Consider the following 26,942-nt stretch of genomic DNA (forward strand, 5'->3'; position numbering starts at 1 on the left):
CCTGCTGTTGCCAGATACCTGTGAAGATGCAGATATATATAGAGATGGGAGCCCACCAGTGACTAACCCTGATAGATTGGATCTGGTCTCAGGGCTGGTGTTTGTCCACCCTTATTGTAGACACTACTTCAAGGCCTTCCACAGACCATCCTCTTGGAAATAGAGTCTCCTTAGTCCTTTCATGAAGCCTAGATATTTCACATTGTCACCTGACCCCATTTAATTCTGTCAGTTGTCAGTTATTGTGGATGTTGGCTGATGGAACAAGGCTAGCTGGCTCTAGGCCTCTTGAGCCATAAAAGAGCAGGCCAGCCTACTACAAGCCTAAAAGGGGCACGTTTATGAAAGATACAAACAGCTGAAATCTACAAATAATCTGTTTTCTCCAATGCCTTATTTATGCTTACATTAATCTGTTAGGAAGTGTGCACATTCAGCTCTAGATAAATTGCCTCTTATCCACTCACTACAGTATTTCAGATATTCATAACCACAAGTTAATTTTTTTTTTCTGTTAACAAATGCACTACTCTTCACAGAGGACTAATTTCATGCTAAATTTGAGTTTTCTGCACCAGAATTTACTTCAAAATTCTGAGGTCCATGCACACAAATATATGAAGGTTTGTGCACTTAGATTTAGGTATTTATGTATATGCCTTTGGAAACTCTGATTTGTACATGTTGCAGTAATTGTATGCAAAGATGTGGGTGAACAAATTCACACTTTTTTTTTTTTTTGCAATAGAACTTGGGCCTCTCCCTTTAGAACCAGCAGGGCAAATCTTCAGTAATTTTCAGTCCATCAACTCCAGTTTCTGTAGTGTCTTGTAAGAGCTATGCTGCACTTTTGGGAAAGTAACTCATGACCTTTAAGGTTCTGCTGTTTTTGTGTTACAGTCTGTGCATGAAAAAATTCTTGGTCAGAATGAGACATTTTCCCTATCTTATTATAATTCCAGACTGACTAAATAGATTTTCCTTTGTTTTTGTAAGAAAACCCATCCTTCGGAGACAAAGCATGGATATGTTCAGCCAAAATAAGACATTTTAGAAAACAGGACTCAGCTGGTAAAATTGGGCATAGCTCCACGTAGCTGCACCAATCTACACAACCAGAGTATCTGGTCCATTGTGCTTGCATTTTATAGAAATCTGTTGCAACTTGAACTATAGCTTCTGCTCTGTAATTGTAGCTGTTTCCTTTTTGATTGCGTCGTCGTCGTCATCATCATCATCATCATCATCATCACCACCACCACAGAGCCCAAAGGGATGTGGATTGATCTCTGGCTGTGTCCCTAACCTGAATTTACCTAATATTCAGATCATGTCAATTCTGGCAGTTTTGTCATCCCGTAGAAACTTCTGGTTCATGGATGATCACCAGCAGTGTAGCAGCATTCCTTGGTGTACATACTTTGGAATTCAGTGGTCTTCCGCTCTAATGATATGTCCATAATAAGAAAGCTACTGAAACTGAAGCAGTGCTGATGGAGGTGGTTTTTGGGTTTGGCTTCAAATATCCTAATGTCTTGTTGTGCCACTTGATATGGAGCAGCTGACAAGAGCTGAAAGTGTCAATCCGGTGTTCTTTAGCCTTCCTGAGTTTCCTTGTTTCACTGCAATACTGATTTGCAACTTCATAGTACGCTTAATATCACACTCACCCCAATGAGGTCACTGAAGGGTCCAAAACATGTCACCAGCTGCTGATATTATAAGTGTCTACCTCTTTTGAAAATCCTTCAGCACTGTCTGGCTGGCTCCCAAACGAATCACTATTGCATTCTTATTTAATAAATATTTCATTTGCTTTCTAAGGCTTTGTGATAAAATGTTAAGTGCCCTAGGCCGTGTCTACACGAGCCCCAAACTTTGAAATGGCCACGCAAATGGCCATTTCTAAGTTTACTAATGAAGCGCTGAAATGCATATTCAGTGCTTCATTAGCATGTGGGCGGCCGCGGCGCTTCGAAATTGACGCGCCTCGCTGCCGCGCGTCTTGTCCAGACGGGGCTCCTTTTCAAAAGGGCGCCGCCTACTTCGAAGTCCCCTTATTCCCATCAGCTCATAGGAATAAGGGGACTTCGAAGTAGGCGGCGCCCTTTTGAAAAGGAGCCCCGTCTGGACGAGACGTGCGGCGGCGAGGCGCGTCAATTTTGAAGTGTCGCGGCCGCCCGCATCCTAATGAAGCGCTGAATATGCATTTCAGCGCTTCATTAGTAAACTTCGAAATGGCCATTTGCGTGGCCATTTCGAAGTTTGGGGCACGTGTAGACGTAACCCTACAGTATTAAAATAACTTATGCGCACAATTTTTTTTGTTTTCGTGAATAACAATAGTGTGGCACAATGAAAAAGAAGCCCCAGAACTGGCGTTTTATATTTGAGTATTTCTTTATACTCTATTCATTACTTTGTAATGATTATTTCTGTTTGTGTTGCTTAAAGGCTTTACACATTGGATGGTCACCCTGTACGTAACTCAGATGGATTAGAAGATAATCATTATTATGTTGCTGCAGGCAAAGAAAAGTTTAAATCTTTGCCGTACTGGCGTTCTTCCAGAGTTTCACCAGAAGTTCAGCGGTAAGCTCTTTCTCATCAAGCAGGATGCTGAGGACGTTGACAGTGAACCTACAAAGAACTTAAGCACTTGCTTAATTTAAAGAACACAGATTGTCCCATTGGCTGGTTTAGATTCAGAAGTGTTCAGTGGGATTAAAGTCCATAGTTACTGTTTCTATTAGTTTTTGGATTTTTCTGGATTCAGTGCATTGTCTCATGTTTCTTAGTTTGACTGTTTTACCAGTAGTATTTATTTTACTGAAATGTTCTGCTGCTTGCCAGTGATGCGGAAGGATCATTATTTTTTTGTGTTTAAGTATTGAAATCAAATGGTGACCTGGCCTTATGAATATTCATAGTGACTGTAGTTGCTAGCCTGTGGATTCTCTAACAATACTGAAGGCAGGGCGTGTACTGTTTTCTGGAAGTTGAGATGTGTTTCTGCATAATCAGCCTTTGCAGCTTCACCATATCTGCCATTTTTCTTGAAGTGATTGCTCATATTGCTTTCCGTTAGGCATGTGTGCGGGCCACGTGCACACTCACTGGACACTTTGTATTTGTCAGCCCCATGGTAAGACATTTCCTCAAATGTCTGGCCTGGCTGCATTCTCACATTAGACTGCTGTTCCTACATGGTACCTTAACTTGGTTATCTCCAAACTAATGGAATCCCGTTTGAGCCAGTGATGACTTACTCCATTCTCTACCTATCACTGAAGGCGAGCTTTCTGATCACCATTACCTCAGTAGGGAGTATGTCTGAGTTAAAGGCCTTCACTTCTGACCCATCTTATATGGTCTTCCATAAGGATAAGTACAATTTAGGCCTCACCTGACCTTTGTTCCTAATAGCGTGTCACATTTTCATACTAGCCAAGCTGTATTGCTGATTCTTTTCTGTCCTAAGCCTCATGCCAGTAACCATGAGCAGAGGCTGCACTCTCTGGATGTTCAGTGGGCAGCAACCTTCTACATTGCGTGCACTAAGCCATTCAGAAAGTCGAACCAATTATTTGTAATGGTGGCAGATCAGATGAATGTAATCCCAGTATCATCTCAAAGAACATCGTCCTGGATTATGTCTTACATCTGCACCTGCTGTGCATTGATCGAGATCCTAACCCCAGCACTTACAGCACATTCCACAAGGGCTCAGGCCTCATCAGTAACATTCCCGGCCCAACTTGGTCCTTAGTATATATTTTAAACTGTCATTGTGCCATCATCTAGCACTCCAGAGGTGACAACACAGCTTTCGCAGAGCAGCACACCAGTCAGTGATTCCATATCTCCCACTGCTTAGGTAATGCTTGGGAGTCACCTAATTAGAATTGATAAGAGCATTCACTCGAAGAAAAAATTATTCTTCGCCCTCTCGTAACTGTTGATCCTTGAGATGTGGTGCTCATATCCATTCCAAACCCACCTGCCTTCCCCTCTGTTGGAATACTCAGCAAGAAGGATCATGGAGGCTCAACGGCCAACCTGGTGGATGCTGCTGGGGAACAGCTTTCCAACGACTGTCCATGTGGTACTCATACATACCTAGCTGGAATGGAGATGAGCAACATATTTCAAAGAACAATTACGAGAGGGTGAGTAACTTATCTTTTCTATGCCTGTGTATACTGGAATTTATTTCTGCAACAAATATTTGCCAAAGAATTATAGCATATGCTGCTTTTTCAAGATCCTTTCATAGTATACACTGCTATTGTGAAGTTAGCTCTAAATTTCTTAAATTCTACATATTTTAAATCACAGCTTTAGCACAGCATTCACACACATGCACACACACATTTTGGACTTGTCTACACTACCACCTTCCTTCGAAGGAAGGATGGTAATTAGGGTGTTGGGAGTTTACTAATAAAGTGCTGCACTGCATACGCAGCACTTCATTAAGCAAATTCCCCCGCGCGGCAACTTCGAAGTTTTACGCTTAGAAGTACTGGCAAGCATCTAGCCGCAGCTCACCTGCCGGTACTTCGAGGTGCCGGGGCAACTTCGAAGTCTCTTTATTCCTCAAAAGTAGCCCGGGCACTTCAAAGTACCCGTGGGTTAGCTGCGGCTACATGCAAGCTGGCACTTCGAAGTTTAACACTTTGAAGTTGCTGCCGTGGGGAATTTGCTTACTGAATTGCTGTGTCTGCAGCGCAGCACTTGATTAGTAAACTCCCAACATCCTAATTACCACGCTTCCTTTGAAGGAAGGTGGTAGTGTAGACAAGCCCATTATGTTCTTATTATTTAAGTGTAGTTATCATTCATATCTAAGATGTACTTTCAGTTACTGTTCCAGGATGGCATTTCTGGATCTTTAACATTAAAAATAAAATAAAAAATACAATTTTATTAAATTTAATAATTAAATTACTTTCTTTGTTGGAATTTCTGTGAGCTGATTTCTAGACTGTAGATGTCAGTTAAAGGGCACTGACAAAGACATTGCTGAACAGTGAATAGAATCATAGAATCATAGAACACTAGGACTGGAAGGGACCTTGAGAGGCCATTGAGTCCAGCCCCCTGCCCCAATGGCTGGACCACGTACTATCTAAACCATCCCTGATAGACATCTATCTAACCTGTTCTTAAATATCTCCAGCAATGGAGATTCCCCAACCTCCCTTCGCAATTTATTCCACTGTTTGACCGCCCTGACAGTTAGGAACTTTTTCCTGATGTCCAACCTAAACCTCCCTTGCTGCAGTTTAAGCCCGTTGCCTCTTGTTCTATCCTCAGAGGCCAAGAAGAACAAGTTTTCTCCTCCCTCCTTATGACTCCCTTTTAGATACCTGAAAACCGCTATCATGTCTCCCCTCAATCTTCTCTTTTCCAAACTAAACAAGCCCAGTTCTTTCAACCTTTTTTCATAGGTCACATTCTCTAGACCTTTAATCATTCTTGTCACTCTTCTCTGGACCGTCTCTAGTTTCTCCACGTCTTTTTTGAAGTGCGGTGCCCAGAACTGGACACAATACTCCAGCTGAGGCTTAACCAGCGCAGAGTAGAGTGGAAGAATGACTTCTCGTGTCTTGTTCACAACACACCTGTTAATGCATCCCAGAATCATGTTTGCTTTTTTTACAACAGCATCACACTGTTGACTCATATTTAGCTTGTGGCCCACTATAATCCCTAGTTTTCATGTCTTTCAGGAACTGCTGAGTTAAGCAGTTTTTGGAAGGTGTCTCTATGGGACGTGTGTTGTTGACTGCTCTGAACTGGTTGCTATATTGAAAATACAGTTAAAGTACCAGGCAATATTTGTGGGTTTTCTAGCGATATTTGCTAAAGCTATTTTTCTGTCAAGTTTTTTAACGGTCATTATTACCAAGAAAAGAAAAATATCCCTCATTTTATCTTGTATAGTGGAACGAGATGGATGGCTCAGACTGCTCAGCTTATTCACATGTGGTATATTATTGGTCCTGCTTTTCAGTTTTTATTGTCCATCCAACTTCATTTTAATTTCTATACTTCACAAAAATACAGGCATTATTTTGCAATGACTAATTAATTGGCTTAGTGCACAGATTGTCACTTTTTCCCCGTAAATTGCTTGTGGAATATAAAATGTTTCATATAGGTTTGTTAGTGCAAAATTGATATTCTTGTTAGGTTTGTTCAGATTAAGCTTTCTTTTATTGGTTTGTGAACTAATGTCATGAATAGTAGTAGAACCTACACCCAGTAAGAGTAGAACTGATGTAGATTTATATGTATGTTTTGGGAGTTTTTGAATAACAAGGACCTAATACATTTTTTTACAGTACAATGCAAAATGACAGCTCTAAATATTAGTTTCCCCAAAACCCCTAATGGTTAAATTCAGTCATGGTGGAGGTAGCTAGCACAAGGTTCTCCACGTTACAGAGTTCATCTTGGGGAAGCACTCACCCATGAGGGTCTCCATACTCTTCAGATTTGGTAGATTCTCTTTGGTCACAGTCTATAAAATATATTTGGTAGAGGAATCACTGAAATATACATTAGGTGGTGGACTCTGCATTTTATTTTTCTTTGAAACCTTAAATTGTATACACAAGAGAAGTTTCAGCTTCTGGTTCAGTATAATGTTCTTCCTATTTTGGGAATTGTTCGAGATTCCATTAAGTCAGCTGCCTTCCTCCCATTTTAGGGAAATTGCTGATACAGCATTCAGATGTCTTTCAAATTATTGCATTCTATACGACTGTATTAATCATTACAAGGTTAATCCTCATAGATTTTGCCTGTGTACAGTATGCACACATTTCATTCGTTTATGCGTAATTGTTTTTCTCCTTCCAGGAGAAATTGCCTGATCAAGACTATTAATCTCTTTCCAAATGTAATGAATCAGTTAAATGGTAAATTCAGCTAATTAAAGACATCACTGGACTCCACTATATCAACATTTTTGTATGGCCATGGACAGTTCCAATACTACTGATTATTTGTTGGGTACCTTAGGAGTCCCATGCCAGTGCTCAGGCATTGGGTGATAAAACAATAAAAATATTTGAATCGTCTCATTATTCATAAGCTTTTGTAGTTGAAATGTAAATGGTAGATGATCTGCTGTTTTGCTGTTTTGTAAATTCTGGTGTCAGTCTCTGAATATTCCCATCTATGTATGTAAATATATAAATCAGTTTTTCCTCTTCTAGTGTTCATTCTCCAACCCAGTCTTCCACGTGTGAAGCTGTTTATCACAAGATTGTTGTCACATGAGCTTATTGTTGCTACTTTGATCATTTGAGGGACTTTTACAAATCTCCTCATCTCTTTTTGGCTTATACAGGGTTAATCTGAGGGAAACTTGTTTTCAAGCAACACTTGTTAGAATAAATAGTCGACTGTACTTCCATTTGCCTTGATTTGGCCCAGATGCCTGTTCTTAAAGGCTAATAAATTTATTTTACTGTAGAACTTCTTGTGCAGTCTTTGTCAGATACCTACAGCTGAGTTCCATATGGAGGAGTTCTTAACCATGCACTTATTTGGCATATTGACCTAATGCACTTCTGGAATAGGTCCTCTTTTAGAAAACTTATTCTTTATTCTTTATATAATAAAGAATAGTTTCTTTTGAGAGTTTTGACCCTTCCTATGGGTATGTAGGTCTGTGAAAAACCTTGATACCACCTGTCTTTGTCAGGAGTCAGCTCTCCAACTATACTGGTTATGGACAACCAGAAGCATACCGCGAGAGCTCTGTGCAGGCCCTGATGTCTCTTTACAGGTTAGCAATAGGCACACTCCAACCTCCAAGCATCTCCATGGAGTATCTCCACAGTATTCACAGATTTGTTTCTTTCAAAGGCCCAGTAATTCACAGCTTACTAGTTCTTAGGCTGTGTCCACACAAGAGGCTTTTGTCAACAACCTGGTGTTTTGTCAACAAAACCCGGAGAGCATCCAGATTCCCAAGGTGTTCTGTCAACAGCAGACAGTAAAGTAAGTAGCAGACTTAAAAGTAGCTATCCTACAGCAAAGAAATTTCAGGACCAGACTCCACAGAGAAATTTCTGAGCTACAATTCATCTGCAAATTCGACACCCTCAGCTCTGGCTTAAACAAAGACTGCAAATGGCTGGCTAAATACAGAAGCAGCTTCCCCTCCCTTGGTGTTCACACCTCCAGATCAACTGCTGGTAGTAAGCCTCACCCTTGCTGACTGAGCTATCCTTGTTATCCCCACCCTTGCTCTGGTTTATTTATACCTGGCCCTGCAGATTTCCAAGACCAGCATCTGAAGAAGTGAGTCTGTGCTCACAAAAGCTCATGCTCAAAACTTTTCTGTTAGTGTATAAGGTGCCACAGGACCCTTCGTTGCTGTTACAGATCCAGACTAACACAGCTACCCCTCCGATACTTGAGCACTTTTGTTAACACTCTTATCCTGCCCCCCACGAGGCATAACACCTGTCTCAGCAGAGATCTGTCGACAGAGCCAGTCTAGGCATTCCATGGTGCGGGGCAGCCCTCTGTCGACAGACAGGGCTTCCAGGACACCATGCAGCCCTGTCTGCTGTGCTTTCAGTTGGCTGTTTTGCTGAGAGGGTGGCCGGGCAGTCCAGCTGCTCTCTGTCGACAGAACGGCTTGCTCTTGCGATCCACTTGGCAATTTGGCCACGATCTGTTGACAAAAGTTTTGTTGGAAGATATCTTCCAACAAAAACTTCTGTCAACAAATCACTGTAATCTAGATAGAGCCTTATATCACAGCTCTGTTTTAACAGACAGAACTTAAGCATAATTATAATGAAAACAAATGTAAAGTTTATTTAACATAGGGATGCTGGTATTAGCATATATAAGCATTAGAAATAAATGATTACATACAAAATAAAATCATAACATACATTCTAGACTCTAGATCAGTGGTGGGCAATCTGTGGCCCATGGGCCAAATATGACCTGTCAGGGTAGTCTTCTGGCAGGTTGTGAGACATTTTATTTACATCGAATGTTCACAGGCACACCCTCTCCTCAGCTCTCAGTGGCCATGGTTCATAATTCCTGGCCAATGGGAGCTGTGGGAAGCAGTGGGACAAAAGGCTGTGCTGACCGCTGCTTCCAGCAGCATCAGTTGTTTGGGAATGGTGAATTGCAGCCACTGGGAGCTGTCAAGGGCCATGTTTGCAGGCCCTCAACCTAATCAAAGTGTCTCACAGTCTACCAGTGTATTACCCTGATGGGCCAACGTCGCCCACCGCTTCCCTAAGTTAACTGGATACTTTGATGTCTTACAGAACAATGCTCACCCAAAGTTCTTGCAGAATTTTGTAGTCAGGGTGGGCTGCGACCTCACTTTTATGAGACAAGCACACTGTCAGCTTGCTAACTAGGTGAAGGATAAAATTTTTCCCCCTCTCCTTTTTCAAATGCAGTTACAGACTATTGTGTCTTACCCCACAATTTTCTTGTGGTTTTTTTTGTTTCTGTATATTGTCAGGTCTGAAACCTTGCTCTGACAGTAAACAAAGCCTGTCTCCATGGATGTCGTTTGTTCTACATGCTGATTATGTTAGCCCTGAGGTTCACCTAACCTCAGGTGACAAACTTTGCTTCAACTGCCTTTAAACCTAATATTTTACATATCTCTTCAACTGTTTCCCATACAAACATATTGCAATGTTATGACAACTAGTGGGGCTACTACTTTTTGGCAGAGATCTCACTTGCCATTCTTTGGTGAACTATTATACATGTATTTGACTGAGAGGATCCCTGCAAAACCATTTGCATCCCTGCACTCTCTACCATTTTACTTCGTGAGGTTTTGGGTTTAAATAGCATTTGTGTCTCTTTGACTAATTGTTTGCATAGGTATTCTGTTTGTGATGTGCGCACGGTTGGTGCATAAATCTTTTTGGAAAGTATTGCCTACTAGCATTGTATGTGTACCTTACTTATGCCATCCTCCTTCCCCTGAAGATATAATTTCCTTTCACTAAATCAAGAATTGTGTTGAAACTCTGTCACCTGGCACTCTCAGGACCTCACTGGTGCTGGATGGGGAAATTTGCCAGACCATGGAAGGGCAATATCATCTCGCACATTACCAATACTTTCACTGCTTACTGGGCTCTTAGAAGATATTTAAAGGTAAATTACAGCTAAATAGCAGCACAGAACCCTGAGAGCCAGGACTGGTGACTATAAACAAACTTAATGGGACCATTGGAAACTTGGCCACACTCGGTCATCTGGCTAACTAAAATCATACCGGATTATGGATGTTGCTGGACGAGAGAGTTCCTGATTTGAGAGGTTCAACCTGTATTGGACTGAACTAACAGGGAAAGAGAGCAGGTATAGATCTATGCTAGCAAGCAATCTTTCCCACACCTCTGCCATTTAACTTTGTAAGATGCTGTGCTTTGTTTAAAATTTCTCCACTATAATTGATTAAAAAAAAAACAATTCCCAGACCCTAAGGAAAAGGGTTTTAGGGGTCTTATTTGGAGAGACTGCAAGAGTGTGATCCCAAATTGAATATCTAATTCTCAAGGGTAGTCCAAACAGTAACGCTTCATGAAGGTGTGAGCCTTTTATGGCTCAATAAAAGGGGCATTTGTGAGACAAGCAGTGGAGTCAATCTTAAACTTGGCGTAATATGCCTTAATGTCCCTTGAACTTGAACATCTGAGAGTTCATTATGAATCTCTGAGTAGAAATCACCCCCTTTCATTATTGCCTGTATTACGAACAAACAAAGTGTTTTGTGGATTACTTGGTTTTGTTTGGACAGTAGCTAGGAAGTGCAACCTACCTTCTCCTAGTCGAAAGGAGTCTTGGAAAAAAACAATTGGTAAATTATTGGAACACAAAGATCACTTTTCACATGAATGTGGAGTATGAGGGAAGGACAAGTTGAAAAACTGAATGTGGTAGGTCTCCCATTAGGGCCTACATGTTGCTATTTCTCCACAAATGCATTCTTAATTGAGAGAATGCAGGGCCTATAGTGGCAATTGATCAGAAAGTGATTCCTTTAATTTGGCAAGCACCTCATTTACTTACATCCAAGAATGGTGGCAGTTCCTGAAAAGGAGGAAACACTTGAAATTAACCCTTTAAAAGGAACTTAATGTGACCTGAAAGACAGTGGAAAAGTTCTATAGTGGTTTTGACATGTGAAAGCTCTTCTAAATGCATTTGCACTGAACTGTGGGAGAAATCAGATTATTTTAAAGTGAAGAGAAAATCCAGATTAAAGAAAATGGAGATTGGTGAGGATGACCCAAGACAAAGTGAAGTGGAGGGTATGTGTAGTTGACATATGCTCCACTTGGAGTACAAGGGTTTAAGTAGTAAGTACTAAGAGGATGAGATCCTTTTTGTCTTTCCTAGATGAAGAACTACTTGCATTTCACAGAGGAGAAGATTTTCTGGATTCCCACAAAGCCAGCACAGTCCAAGTTGTTCAGCTGGCTTTCATCTTTGTTTTCAGACTTGGGCACCTTGGGCTGAGGTACAGAATCTGCTCCTGTTCCTGGGATAAGAGTTCTGGCAGGATGGACAGTGGTACTGGAGTAAATGCTGCCTGGACCAGAAGGATGAACCATCTGCATAGCTAAGACTGTTCTAGGCCTGTGATTGGCATCTGTGTTCTGTCTTGTCTGATCTTCCTCTGCATTCTGAGATGAGAAAAATAAAAGGGACCATGTTGAAGAAATGTCTAGTCCAAGAAAAATGTATCTGTTGGATACCCAGGATTATTTGAAACAGGATTAGTTGCACTAGATATTGTGGTCTGTGGCAACCAGGTCTGAGGTGTTCTCTAGATTGGGAGCAGAATGTTGATGTATGAAACTCTTATTGTGCTCTGTATTTCCACCTGAGATCTTTCCAGTAGGATTTTTACTTTTAGTGGAAGACAGAGACCTGTAGTTGTGATATGCTGAGGAACATAAATTTCAATATATCATGGCCGTACCACATTGATGTCTTGATGTGGGCCATTCTTCCATTTTACGTGGAGAGCAACACACTTTTGCAGAATGGTTGTTTCCATTTCATCCATAGAACGGCTTGTGCTCTATACTCCTTCACATAATGTTGTGATTGCCTTCACATTTATTGGAGTCAAATCTGGTCTTTGTGTTTTGCTTTTTATCATTCTTCATCTCTTCATTGTATTTTTAATTGGATGTTATTAGTTCTTCACTGCTTGCTAGCACTTCCATTTCTAAGGCATAGCGTTTGCTCATTCTGCAAGTATCCTTTTGTTTGCAAAGTCAAATTCATTTGTCTCAAAACCTTGCTTTGACCTGGTTATGGGTTATACTGCAAATAATGTAGTTTAATTAGTGCCTCTGTTAATTGTTCAAAATTCATAGGGACTGATGTGCTATGAGAAAAAGTATGTGTTTATTTCATTTCACTTTATAGTAGGCATCCTTCGATCCCGAGGGATCATGGGTTTGTGCCCCAGTTGGACTGATTCGAGCAGCGTCTTCTGTGGCTGTGCAGTCCAATCCGGGAGTGGCAGTCCTTTCCGCAGTGTGAGCCGCAGTAGGCAGATGTCGCTCTGGTATCATGGGCACGGATCTTCCTGAGGGCTCTCCTGTCTTCCGCTTCCTTCACCAAGGTAACAAGAGCTTCCTTCACTCCCTGTTTCCAGGCATGCCTGTCTGAGGCAAGCGAATGCCAGATGTTCACACTGATAGAGAGAGCACTGAGGTCACGCTTGCACGTGTCCTTGTAGCGCAATTTAGGTCGCCCTTTTGGCCTCTTTCCAGACGCCAGTTCGCCGAAGAGGAGGTCCTTTGGTATTCGGCCATCCGTCATGCGTGACACATGGCCCAGCCAGCACATACGCCTCTGTTTGAGAAGGGTGAACATGGAGGTGGTGCCTGCCCCGTCAAGCACTGTGCTGTTGGGGACCTTGTCCTGCCATGAGATACCGAGTATGTACCTAAGGCAGCGCATGTGGAATGTGTTGAGCTGCTGCTCTTGTTTTGAGCGCAAAGTCCATGTTTCACTGGCGTACAGCAGTGTGCTCAAAACGCAGGCTGTGTAGACCTGCACCTTGGTGTGTACAGTGAGCTTATTGTTAGCCCATACTCTCTCTGTCAGCCTGTAGAGCGTTGTGGCGACTTTTCCAATGCGCTTGTTGATCTCACTATCAAGTGACAAGTTGTCCGAGATCGTCGAGCCTAGGTAAATGAACTCATGGACGACTTCCAGTTCGTAGTCTAGCACGTTGATAGATGGCTCGTTACCCACGTTTTGGCCCATCACCTGGGTCTTCTTTAAGCTGATTGTGAGGCCAAATTCCATACATGCATCTGCAAAGCGAGTTATGAATGACTGCAGTTCCTGCTGAGTGTGAGCAGCAATAGCTGCATCGTCAGCAAAAAGGAACTCCCTTAGACTCTTCATAAGCACCCTGGTCTTCGCTGTAAGCCTCGACAGTTTGAAGAGGTTGCCGTCTGTTCTTGTGCGGAGAGAGAGGCCCTCTGTAGCAGTTCTGAAGGCATATTTGAGCAAAACTGCAAAGAAGATGCTGAACAGTGTTGGAGCCAGCACACACCCCTGCTTCACTCCACTGAGAATCTCAAAGGGTTCGGATGTGGATCCATTGTATACAACGGTCCCCTTCATGTCTTCATGGAAGGCCCTAATAATGCTGAGCAAAGTTGGGGGACAGCCGATCTTAGCCAGAATCGCGAACAGACCTTTTCTGCTGACGAGGTCAAATGACTTGGTCAGGTCGATGAAGGCAATACACAGAGGTTTGTTCTGCTCCCTGCACTTTTCTTGTAGTTGCTTAACAGAGAAAACAATGTCTGTGGTGGACCGTTCAACTCTGAACCCACACTGAGACTCAGGGTAGACTCTCTCCGCAAGAACATTGAGCCTCTTTAGAACAACATGTGCAAATAGCTTTCCCACGGTACTGAGAAGGGAGATGCCACAGTAGTTGTTACAATTACTTTTGTCACCCTTGTTCTTGTAGACAGTAACGATGTTAGCATCCCTCATATCTTGCGGTACGCTGCCTTCTCTTCAGCATTGGCAAAGTATTCCATGTAGCTCTGAAACTAGGGTACCGTTGGCGCATTTGAGGATTTCTGAAGGAATACCGTCTTTCCCTGAGGCTTTTCCAGAAAAGAGTGCTTTTAGCGCGTCGCTGAGTTCCTCCAAGGTGGGCTCAGCATTGAGTTCAGTCATGGTGGGCAGAGGCTCGATGGTATTCAGGGCTCTCTCTGTAACTATGGTCTCTCTGGCGTACAACTGTGAGTAGTGTTCCACCCAGCGTTCCATCTGCTTGGTTCTGTCCTTCAAGACCTCACCTGTGGCCGACTTAAGTGGCGCAGTCTTTCTTTGTGATGGACCAATGGCCTGCTTGATCCCATCGTACATTCCTCGCATATTACCAGTGTCCGCAGCCTGCTGAATCTTGGAGCAGAGTTGGAGCCAGTAATTGTTGGCACACTGCCGAACAACCTGCTGCACTTGACTCTGAGCAGACTGGAGCACCTGCAGGTTCACCTCACTGGGAGAGGACCTGTGTGCAGCCAGTGCCTGTCTCTTCTTCTCAATCAGGGGCGTCAGCACTTCAGTGTGGGCTTCAAACCAATCAGCAGACTTGACTGTCTTCTTCCCAAAGGTAGATATCGCAGTATTATAGATAGTGTCCTGTAGTTGTTCCCATCTCTTGCTGATATCAGTGTCGTCTGGGCGGGGCAAGGCCTCTTCAAGTGCTTGGACAAACTCGCATACTTTTGAAGGCTCACGAGTCTTGCCAGTGTTCATGTGCGGCCTCCCTTCCTTTTTGGGGCGAAAGAATCTTCGCGGCTGGATGTGCACTTTGCTACACACGAGCAAACGGTCAGTGTCACAGTCTGCGCTGTGGTAGCTACATGTCACCCTGACATTACCTAAACGGCTGCATTTGGTGAGGATGAGGTCAAGCTGGTGCCAATGTTTTGATCTTGGGTGTCACCACAAAACTTTGTGCTGGGGTTTGACGTTGAAGAAGGTATTGGTTACGCAGAGGTCATGTTGGGAGCAGAGTTCAAGGAGGCACTGTCTGTTTTTATTCATCTTCCCTGTTCCAAACTGTCCCAGACAGTATGGCCAGCTGTGGTGGTCGCTGCCAACTCTGGCATTGAAGTCGCCAAGGATGAATAGCGGCTCATGGGAAGGTACCTCACTGATGGCAATGCTAAGTTCATCATAGAACTTGTCCTTAACTTCCTGGGCAGAAGTTAAAGTAGGCACATAGACGCTGAAGATGTTGACCATGCCCACTGGTGTTTGAAGCTGGATTTTCAGAATTCTCTCAGTTCCCACATTTGGTGGTATGACTGAGCCAACTAGGCTGTTTCTGATTGTGAAGCCAACACCGTGTTCCCTGGTCTTTTCTGGAGGCTTCCCATGCCAGAAAAAGGAAAAGTTCTTCTCCCTGAGACATCCAGAGGACAATAGCCTTGTTTCCTGGAGGGCCACGATGTCCATCCGCAGTCTTCTCAGCTTGTTGTTAATGATTGCTGTCTTCCGGGGGTTACTAATGCTCTGTAGGTCTTCTGTAAGGCCTGGAGTCATGGTCCTTACATTCCATGTGCCCAGTCTGAAAGCTGGACTGTTTTGTTGCTTGTTTGTTTTGCCTGGTGTAAGGTTAACGATCCACCTGTTGGTGATTCCCTAAGCCCCACACACCCAGTGGAGCAAGTGGATGTGGCGAGGCAGCACCTACTTGGCTGGGGGCTGCCCAGCTTGAGGCGGGCGGTAGCTGTCCAGTGAGATCCGAAGACCTCTCTCACCATCGGAAGTAACCCCTGGTGCCTCACTCTACGCCAATCGAGTGCAGTGGCTTAATACCGGTAACTGCTGCTTCCCGTGTTGTGTCACTGCTCAGAAAGCGATGCCAGAGTGTCCTCTCCAGGGCGCAGGCCTGGGCAAGTAAGTTTGAAGAACCAGCTGATGCCCAGCAGCAGGTTCCCCCTCTCCATACCACTGATGTAATCCAAGGGAAAGGCGAAAGCCAGTGCAGCTTGGCACCAATGTTGCCGCAGGAGCTGCTGGAGTGAGATTGAGCACAACCTCAAACTGCCTTAGGGGCTCCATCTCCGGATTTTTCCTTGGGGTTTACTCCCGAAGCCTCTCCCATGACTAGGTATCGCTGCAAGGCAGCGGAGGTTTTAAATCAGAGTTTCATTCTCCTAGGTGGGTGGCCTTCCCAGGCTGACGAGCTCCATCTGCCCGAAGCAGCTGGTTTTAAGGCGCCAGTCACCCGCCTTCGACCCTTCTCCTGTCAGTGCGAACAGTTTCGCCGGGCTTAGAAACTAAGCCACACGTGAAGGCCAGGAGCTGGACTTCAGTTGTCAGAGGCTATTGGAGACGCACGCCATGGGAGCATTTTATAGATAGTGGGAGCTTATCTCCACGACCACCCCCAGCTATGACAACCCTTGAAACCCTCATCTCACTATATACTTAATATATCTTCAGAAGCAATTTATGGTGCCACGGTAATATCCTGAAGTAATAAACATGAATGGTTCCCTGAAGCTTTTCAAAAAGTCACATGGAAAAGATAAGCACTAGTATGATAAAAACAAATACTTGCAATATAAATACTGGACCACTGGAACATCCTTATTTTTTATATTTGAGTAACTTTAGATTGGAGTGGACAATGTGTCTACACTACAGAGATCTGTCCACAGAAGTAACTGTTGGAAGGTAACTTCTGACAAAACTTCTGTCAGCAGAGAACAGCCAGACTACCCAGCTGTGCTCGACACGACAGCCAACAGGAAGCTCTCTAGACAAGGCTGCTCAGTGTACTGGAAGCCTTGTCTCCTGACAGAGGCCCACCCGCCGCCCCCAGACGGGTGCCTCCACATTGGCTTTCTGTCATCAGATTTTGTTGAGAAAGGCATTCTGCCTCCCTGGTCAATGGCATAACGCTGCTGACAGAAGTGCCGCATTCTGTCGATCTACTTTTGACAGAACTTATTTGTACTGGTTCGGAACAAAGATGCACCAGAGTCATATTTTTATTGCATTTTTTGTTTGACACCATGTTAGAAATAAACGTGAAAAAGCCACCATACAAAATAGTTTCCATTAATATCATAATTTTCTCTGTGTAGTTGCTGAAGTGAAATGGCGAGTTAAGTAAGTGAAGTAAAACAGTCAGACTCCCTCCCTGCCAATTGTTTATGTGATTGGCACAGGTAAATTAAAAAAGAAATTTTGTTATACCTACAGTCAATGTTTCAGGTGTGTCACACAAAGTAAAATATCACACAGTTTTAAAACCATAATTGGTCTAGTGTTATCACTGTTATTTAGCATCCACAAAACAACAAATTTTGAGACACCACACTTCTCAGCTGCTCACATTTGCTTAACCTGGTATGCTCATAGGTCTTCTGGAACCTGAGATTTAAAGGTGAGACTGGTCCACCTGTTTGAAGTCATCAAACAAATGCAAAGTGCGTAACTGTGCAGCACAGTCTTTGGTGTGTTATGAACAGTGCCTATTTAAAAAAAAAATAAAAGAGAAGGTGATATTCACCTGGCTCCCTTGCCCTTCTCCCCTAGCCAATCCCATGGCTGGGGCTGTTGAGGAGCCGGTACTCAGTACCGGCAAGTACCAGCACAAAAAAACCACTGGTTATGAATGTTGATGTAAGCATGTACCGCAGTAATGTGTGTGCACTGTAGGTCCAGGAGACAGTTATGTCCTGCCTTGCAGTTGGAGTCAGCAGATTTCATTACAAATGGTACTTCTTCTAATAAAGATGTTGATAAAATGGCAAGGTTGTTAGTAATACATGAATTATTTTTATATTAAAGTCAAAGACTGGTAATTGGGAAAATGTTGCTAATAAATTAAAGTTGTCTTTTTCAGGATTGCTAATAAAAGGGATCAACTGCGCGGTCCTTTACAATGTGTAATACGCTTCCCAATTCAATAAATGGAAAGAGGATTTCAGTTTTTATTGCTGTCATAAGTAACATATTCATTTAAAATATGTTTAAAATAGCAAGAAATGTATTGGCAGGGGTAGTCTCTTTTTAGTTAAAATTGATAAATTTTCATATTAATATAATTATATGTTATTTTTAGTAGATATGGTGAGTCTCCAAGAAGGCCCAGAAAGAAAAAGGCAAGAGTAAGTGAAAGAATAAAATTAACATATTTTATACTTTTGTTACAACATATTTAGTGTTCTTTTGTACAATCCACGTTTTAGAAGTAATAAAATACTTTAATATTAGCAGCTTGATAAAAATAGCTCATTACATACTGAAACATGGGAAATCTCCTGCAATTTATACTTCAACTCAAGTGGTTTTAATTTTAGGCTTTTGTCACAAAAAAGTAGATAAAATGCAGACAAATACGAAAACCATATTGATACATTTTAAAACTGGGCAGTCTTTTAAAATTTTCATTCTAATTTAACTGAAGAAAATTATGACTAAATCCTGGTTCTGGTTGCCCTCTCCATCTTGGCTTTGGTTGTTTTTGTTAATACCAATGGAAGATTCAGGGGTTTCACTATTTAAATTTAGAGAAATGAGATATATTATGAGGAGAATCCTGATATGGAATAGGGTTAAAAACACTCCGAAATGAACCAAAAATTAAATTGCTTCCTTTATCCATGTTACTGTCAGTTGTGTGTTTAGATAGTGAGCACTTAGGAGCAGTGACCTAGGATCTAGCTTGTAACATATTCCTACTGATAAATGGGTACTGCTTGTGTGAGTGACTGCTCATCAGTGGATTTATTATTTGTATTGCAACAGAATTAAATAGTAGCAGTTCCTACTCTATGCCAATAGGCATGGTTGGTAGGACCTTATACTAATTAGTTCTGCAAGACAAATAATAATTTGAGCAGGAGACTGATATTTGTATCTGTAAAGCATGTGCAGGTTGAACCTTTCTAGTCTGGCATCCTTGGAACTTGACCGGTGCTGAATGAGAGAATTTGCCAGACCACAGGAGATCAATATTGTCTAGATTACCAACACTTCCACTGCACTTCCAAGACATTTAGGGGTAAATAACAGTGAAATAACAGCACAGAACACTGAGAGCCAGGACTGGTGGTTGTAAACAAACTTAACTAAGTGGTCATCTGGCTAACTAAAATCATGACGAATGACTACGTCTACACTTGCCCCCTTCTTTGAAGGGGGCATGGTAATCAGGCTGATGGGAGGTTATTAATGAAGTGCTGCAATGCATATGCAGCAGTTCATTAGGCTAATTCTCCCCTGTGGTAACTTTGAATTTACCATGGGGGAGAATTAGCTTAATGAAGTGCTGCATATGCATTGCAGCACTTCCTTAGTAATCTCCCATCAGCCTGATTACCGTGCCCACTTCCAAGAAGGGGGCAAGTGTAGGTGTAGCCAATGTTGCTGAATGAGAGAGTGCTGGACTAGTGAGGTTCAACCTGTGCTATGCTGTGGCTGCTTCATAATGATTAATAATTCAGTTAAAATTATGTAGAGAACACAATGATTACATGGTTAAACATTCAAAAGGCAGGAAATGCATTGAAGTTCTGGTGTTATTACTGTAAAATAGAAATATTTTGGCAGTGTTTTATAATTTGTCTGAGTCTTTTTCACTGAAAAAGACAAAAGAACATTACTCATGAGGAATGCATAGTTGGTGATAGTCCAGGGTGCCTGAACAAAAGCTTGTGTTAGAGCAAGATGAAGGTAATGCACTCTAGTTAAGCTGCTTTTAAACCCAGTGATGTCATCCAGTTTTCCCTCCCTCTCAGCCCTCCCAAAATTTATAGGAATTTATAGGAAGGGAGTCCTTTCCAAGGATAGGGTTGGAGGCATCACTCAAGCTGTGTCTACACGTGCACGCTACTTCGAAGTAGCGGCACTAACTTCGAAATAGTGCCCGTCGCAGCTACACGCGTCGGGCGCTATTTCGAAGTTAACTTCGACATTAGGTGGCGAGACGTCAAAGTCGCTAACCTCATGAGGGGATCGGAATAGCGCCCTACTTCGACGTTCAACGTCGAAGTAGGGACCGTGTAGACGATCCGCGTCCCGCAACGTCGAAATTGCCGGGTCCTCCATGGCGGCCATCAGCTGGGGGGTTGAGAGATGCTCTCTCTCCAGCCCCTGCGGGGCTCTATGGTCACCGTGGGCAGCAGCCCTTAGCCCAGGGCTTCTGGCTGCTGCTGCGACAGCTGGGGATCCATGCTGCAGGCACAGGGTCTGCAACCAGTTGTCGGCTCTGTGGATCTTGTGTTGTTTAGTGCAAGTGTGTCTGGGAGGGGCCCTTTAAGGGAGTGGCTTGCTGTTGAGTCCGCCCTGTGACCCTGTCTGCAGCTGTGCCTGGCACCCTTATTTCGATGTGTGCTACTTTGGCGTGTAGACGTACCCTCGCAGCGCCTATTTCGATGTGGTGACGCGCAACGTCGAAGTTGAACATCGACGTTGCCAGCCCTGGAGGATGTGTAGACGTTATTCATCGAAATAGCCTATTTCGATGTTGGCTTCACGTGTAGACGTAGCCTCAGTGGTTTGAGCATTGGCTTGCTACACTCAGGGTTGTGAGTTCAGTCCTTGAGGGGGCCATTTAGAGATCTGTTGCAAATAGATTACCCCAAAAATTTGTGTAAGGGATGGTGATAGGTCCTGCTGTGAGTGTGGGAGTCTGGACTTAAAGATCTTTGAAGGTCCCTTCTAGTTCTGTGTGATACATGTAGCTCCATATTAACCTACATGGGGAGAAAGAACACAGAATGAGAGGTGGTTGAAGGAGCAGGCATTTGGGGTGGGGAGGTGCTAGACAATCAGAGAGGTTGAAAACTATATTTTGGTCCACTGAATACATCAAATGAAAGTTCACTGAGGAACCTACTAGGGCTTGTGTGTGGTCTCCATGGAGCCTCTTAAAGTCCACAAGAAGAGGCATGATTTCTAGGAGTCTAGGCTCACTACTGTCCTGAGATTTCCGTAGTGATCTGTATAGTTTAGCATCCTGTTTATGACAGTGACCAATACCAGATGTTTCAAAGGAAAGAAAGTACTAGAAGCTCTGTGATAGACAATTGTCATATAGCCTACCCGTAAAGGAAGTTTTATTTTAACTCTTGTCTTGTTCCCTGGATTTTTCTCTCTTACAAATTTTGTATACTGCCTAATGAAACTGAGTGCTTTCATTATCCATACAAACTATATATAATTGTCATCTTTTGAATTATACTAAACTCTTGGCTTCAGTGGTGTCTTGTGACAATAAGAGCTACAAATTGAATTTTAGGGTATGTAAAAATGATTGATTTGTTTTTATCAGTTTTATAATTGTATTGGCTGCCCCATTGCTCTTTTATTATGAGGAAGGGTATGCAGCAGTACTCAACATAGCTGCTCTTTACCATTAATTATTTTATGTTTCCCTAGCATACTCTTACTTCTTTGTCTCATCTCTAAAAATAACAGCCCTAATCTTTAATTTTCCTATTTGTGGAAGCCTATAATATAAAATGTAAACATGTTTTCCTGAGTAAAATGAGTTAATGTGTTTTTGCAAAGAGATTTTTGTATGGATATTATATGCACAACTGTTTTTTATTCTTTTAATCTTCCAGACTTATTTCCCTCTTATAATATTGTGTCTATGGCAATTCCTGCTGCATAATGGTTACCATAACAAAAAATAGCCCTGCAGTGATGTCACAAAAACTTTTTATTCTTGTGGTATATTCAGAGATTAGAGCCCAAGTTCTTTCATGACTGAATCATAATGCAGCTCCCGTGAGTTCATTGATGTAAATCAAGGCAGGTTTGGGATTCTAGTGAGGTTGCAGAAACTTTTACACTGGGCAAAGAAGCAAAGAAAATAGCAAATTTAGTTTTTTCTCTATCTAGTCTACAAACTTAGCAATTTGACAGCCTCAAAGTTAAAAGATAACAGATTTCTTCAAAGTAAATGGGATTATTTTCCAATATTGAAAAGATTTGGGAATCGGCTGAAAACGAAATGTCAGAGATATAGAAAAGACAGCCTGGAGCACAGGGCCTCATGTGAGACTGGAGGCCTGAATCAAAATCAGGCCATGCTGTGAACCAAATTCATTAAAGTAGATGCTTACAAGTTCACTACCTGGTACATGAAGTTGGCAACAAATTGCTAGTGTTGCTAAAATACAAGCACTCCCAAGTAGTAAGTATTGGATATTTATGTAAGGATGCATCTACACTAGGAACTAAGTTTGAAATTAACCTCTAAATTAGGCACTACATCGAAGTAGCCAGCATAGAGTCTACACACATTTTCCCTTACTTTGAAGTTAACTTTGAAGTAGGGAGCCCAACTATATATCTATTCCTGGGAATGGAGTAGTGCCCTACTTCTAAGTTTAACTTCGAAGTAGGGTGTGTGTAGATGCTCACCTTTGAAGTTGCTTATTTTTGTAGTGTAGACACAGCCTAAGTGTATTTCTGGGAGATGGCACAGGAACATACCAACCCTGAGTATGACACAGAAGGGGTGAAAGGATAAGGTATGGAGATGCTAAGTGGGTACTGATGTTATGTTCAAAGCAACAGGTACAAGTTGTAGAGTGGTAACTAATCATGGTTAGGAGTAATACATGCACAAATGCCAACTGAGAACAAGAGACATGAAATGAAATCAGAATGTCTGTGGGGATGCACTATGGTTAATGCTATGTTTTAGTCACAGGTATTTTTAGTAAGTATAATGGACAGGTTATGGGCAGCAAACAAAATTCACAGCCCAAATTTTGAAATAAAGTGCTATTTCGAGGCACCTCTTACTCCTTCCAGAACAAGGTGTAGAAGGATACCAATATAGTGCACCTGGTATTTTGAAAATGTTTCCTAGATGCAGAGTTACTTCTTTGGGATATCTTGGTATCTTGCAATAGCTCCGCAGTGAAAACATAGATTGAGTGTTTCGCTAGTTGCAAGCAGCAATCCACTCCAGGCACTGTGATGACAGCATGACATCATGTGGAGTCCCACCCAGCTAAATTGCATGAATGCTCCTGTTGCCACTCATGCTTCACTCAGAGAAAGGCACCAGCCCAATCCCGCCCAGAGCTCAGGCTTGTACCTCAGGAATACACTTTTGTATTGCTGAAGATGAGCAGTGCAAATGTATTAATTGGTTCATGACATCATCAATGAAAAGTGGACGTACACTAGCCTTTGTAAACCTGAACAATTTTTTGGATATTTCAGGCAAGTCACTGGTAAAGGTGAACAGGAAGATGAGCTTATTGACTACAAAAGATAGATTTTAAGTGATTGTAAGTGATAGGCCAAAAAGTTGGAATTACTTACCAAAAGAAGATATAATGCAAGCATGCAGGCTAAACTCTCAAACCTATTTCTCACCCCTTTGGATATTGCCATCTTTAATACACAGATTTGTCTCTTAAACCTGAGCCAGTCTCCTCTTTTTTGAAGTCTTCAGTCTTCTTTGTGTCCTGGTTGCTTGCAGCATAGGTAGAGGCATGAGAAGGACCAAGCATTGGGCCCCTGTGTTCTGTTTTATTACCCAAGTTCCATGTGGCTGGGGAACACAAGTCCAGGTATGGCTGGTGGCAATTGCTAAATCCCTAGTAAGGTTGAGCAGTTATCCTGGTGTGATCTTATGAAGTACGTTTTGAATTGCAGCTCCCTTACAGGAAAAGGGCTGCTGATGGTTGTTTGATACCCCTCCTGGGCACTGGTTATTTTCATTGCTGTTGTCTCTAGGGAGATGATAGCTGGCTGATTGCCCATCTTACACTATGTTTTAGTGACAGTTGTACAACACAGTCTTATAACTTCACATGCACTGAAGATAATACACACTTAGCTAGAACAGCAGTTCATAAATTTCCCCCGATAACTCACATGGCATCCTTTATATGCAATATCACAATTATACATAAATGAGGAATATGGGGGGTACCCTGGGTGCTCCCCCAAGGTATAGAATAGCATAACAATATTTAAGGAATATTGTACTAAACGCTGGAGAACAAGTTACTTAGGAAATATTTATGTACACACAACTCTTTTCTGGCAGATATTCTTTATTTTGTATAATTCAAATGTAGAATGAATCTTAATTTGAACAAAAGGTATCGTTGTCAGCTTCCTTTTATAAGTATTTTATTCTTTTTTCAGTTTTATAGTAGAATTGTCATCCAGCTTTAGTGAATTGGAAGAAGGCTTCAAAATATAGCAGAAATGTGACCTTACAACAGTGTTAGTAATTTACAGATATGAGTATTGACAAGTATAATATGTTAAAGTGTAGCTTGATTATTTGCTTGATTCAGATGGATGAACATTTGAAGTTATGTACTGAAACCAGTCTTTCAATATTCATGTGCTATACAGCTGACTTATTAATATGAAAATTCAAACAAAATGAAAAAATGTGGACTATAGTGTATATTTTGTATTATTACACACGCAATAAGAATTAACTACATTTAACCTGTAAGATTATACTCACTATTCCAGATGCCAGAAATAAAGATTTAATAAGATTGTAGCTATTGAATGCACAATTTAAATGCAATGAAGCTTTTTAATATAAGACTTCTGTATTAAAAGCAATTAGTTCATTCATAAAAATTGCTGAACAGAAAAAAGTATGTAACCAATCACAAATTCAGGTAAAAGTGAGGTTTAATACTTTGCACGGACATTGTGGTTTGATAAATTAAGCTTAAAATATGTATGAAGTTAAATAAAGGCTTCTTACTTGTCATTTTAGGTTAGTAATTTCAGGGACAAGGCAGTATCTCAGGATAAATGTGAAACATTCCAATCATCAATCAATATCATAAAAAAGCAACACCAGAGTTCAAATGTTAGCAAATCTCCTATTTTAGTACATGTTCAGATTAGCTGTGTGCTCTGTGATAGAAAACAAAGGCTCCTCTGGTCTGTTGAGATTCATTGACAGAGCAGTAAAATGTCTTTTGCGTGCAGTCATTCATTTTGGGTAAGGAGATGGGTTCTCTTCAGAACAGGCTGCTACTTTATTTGTTTAGGTGGCTATGTAGTTCATCCAAGATTGGGCTTGAGAAACTTTTTTTTGGGGTCGGGTGTATCTGAGTTTCTTAGTCTGTTACAGTAATACTGAAATGTAATGAAGGTTCTTGAAATAAGTGTTATTAATTAACAAGTATATTATTTGTAATAGATGTTGCATGTTTAGCGCTTTCTGTCCTTTTCTGTAATTTTAAATTCTGAACATGGATAAATTAATAGTGTTTATTTTTAAGTGAATTGAGACTATTTGAAACAACTAGTGGGCAAATAGTGGCCTGGGGGCTGCATGTGGCCCATTGGGGTTCTGTTTGTGGTCCATGAGACATTTGTTTACCATTGCCCATATGCAGGGTTGCCAGGTTACTTTGGTTCCTGTCTGTGGAGTTTTTTTTTCTGCTGGTATTATTAAAGTGACAGGAATGTAAGGCAAGGGCATGTGCAATGATGTGGAAGGTGATTGCACACATTCACTGTGAGAACTGTGCGCTCCCTCTGAATGCAACCAAAATGCTGCTACATTTCAGTCATTACTCCTCACAAATTCTAGGATTACAAGTGCAGTTAGCAAATTACCCTGTCCTGGGAGACACTCTTGGTTATGACAATCTTGCAGCCCACTGAAATGAAGGAGGGCCACGCATGCAGCCCACTCACTAGGTTAGGTTGCCCGTCCCTGAACTACCAGGTGCTAGAGGAAAAGTTGAATGAGTGGAGATAGATCATTCAATAGAATGCTGTGTTCTTTTGACTCCCTTTGAAGCCTCTGAGAAACTGCTAGGTCTCTTGAATATTTTCTTCCCTTAAATTTTCTTCCCCTGGGGCCTTAGCTTAAGTTCTCTGAGTAGTCTTCTTTTTTGAAGTCCACTTTACATATTCCATTGCTCTCACTCCCTCCTTTTCTTAGAATATTGAATCTATCATTTCATGATCACTTTCACCCAAATGTCTTCAGATTTAAAATAAATTCCTCCCCTTTAGTCAGAATCATGTGTAAAATGCCTATCTCACTTGTTACTTTCTCCACCTTCTGAAACAAAAAATGGTCCCCTGCACATTTCAAGAAATCATTGGACATGTTGGCTGTGTATCTACTAGCAAGTTCTTTCAGAAAATCCAGCCCTTTTTGAAAAGAACCCATGGAACGTCTACACACAAAATGTGCTCTTTTGACCCAAAATTGAAAGAACATGGCTTTTCATCTGGAAGCCCTCTTCTGCTGCTGGTTCAGGAAGAGAGTCTTCTTTCAAAAAACAAAACAAAACAAAAAAACACATGTGTAGATGCTCCATGTCTCCTCATTTTGAAAGAGCAGTCCTCATGGCACAGGGGTTTTCAATCCTTCCCGTTCTTTAAAAAGAGCAGGGGGCTGGTTGGATGATCTCTATTGAAAGAGTGGTTCGATCTTTCAGTTCATTTTTTTGGTGTGTGGCTGTGTTCTTCTGATAGGCAGTTTTTTGGAAGAGATCTTCCAGGAGAGCTTCTTTCAAAGGATTGCTGTACTGACATAGCTGTTGTGTTTTGCTTCATTAGAGTCTCCTATTATTACCACAGCTTGTGTGATTTACTCTGAAAGTCATTGGATGATTTTTAACAATGGGTTCGTCAATATCATTTTCACAGTAGCCTTGAAGAGTAGCCTTACACCTTAACTCCTGTTAATAAATGTGTTTTGTTTGTTTTTTTTTACTTGTGTTTGCTTTAGCAAAGCTATGCTGGGACAAGCTGATGAGCTGTCTATTAAAGTGGGAGAACCAAGAGGGCTAGAAACAGAGCTAGTTGGGAACTGGAACCTCTATTCTGTGGGAAATGCCAACATTTCAAAGGTCTTTTTATTGTTCCAA

The 26,942-nt window shown here is 41.8% G+C and overlaps 1 protein-coding gene across 1 annotated transcript in view; it reads left to right on the forward strand.

Annotated features, from left to right (window-relative positions):
- The window catches only part of DCDC2C (doublecortin domain containing 2C), a 112,721-nt gene that overhangs the window by 33,772 nt on the left and 52,007 nt on the right, over positions 1 to 26,942 (forward strand). The window contains exons 5-6 of the mRNA XM_074989143.1: positions 2,455 to 2,592; positions 18,161 to 18,206. Of these exons, the coding sequence (XP_074845244.1) occupies positions 2,455 to 2,592; positions 18,161 to 18,206 (184 nt within the window). The remainder of the gene's footprint in view (positions 1 to 2,454; positions 2,593 to 18,160; positions 18,207 to 26,942) is intronic.

The sequence above is a fragment of the Carettochelys insculpta genome, chromosome 3, assembly GCF_033958435.1.
Source record: "Carettochelys insculpta isolate YL-2023 chromosome 3, ASM3395843v1, whole genome shotgun sequence".
In the NCBI taxonomy this organism is placed as follows: Eukaryota; Metazoa; Chordata; order Testudines; family Carettochelyidae; genus Carettochelys; species Carettochelys insculpta.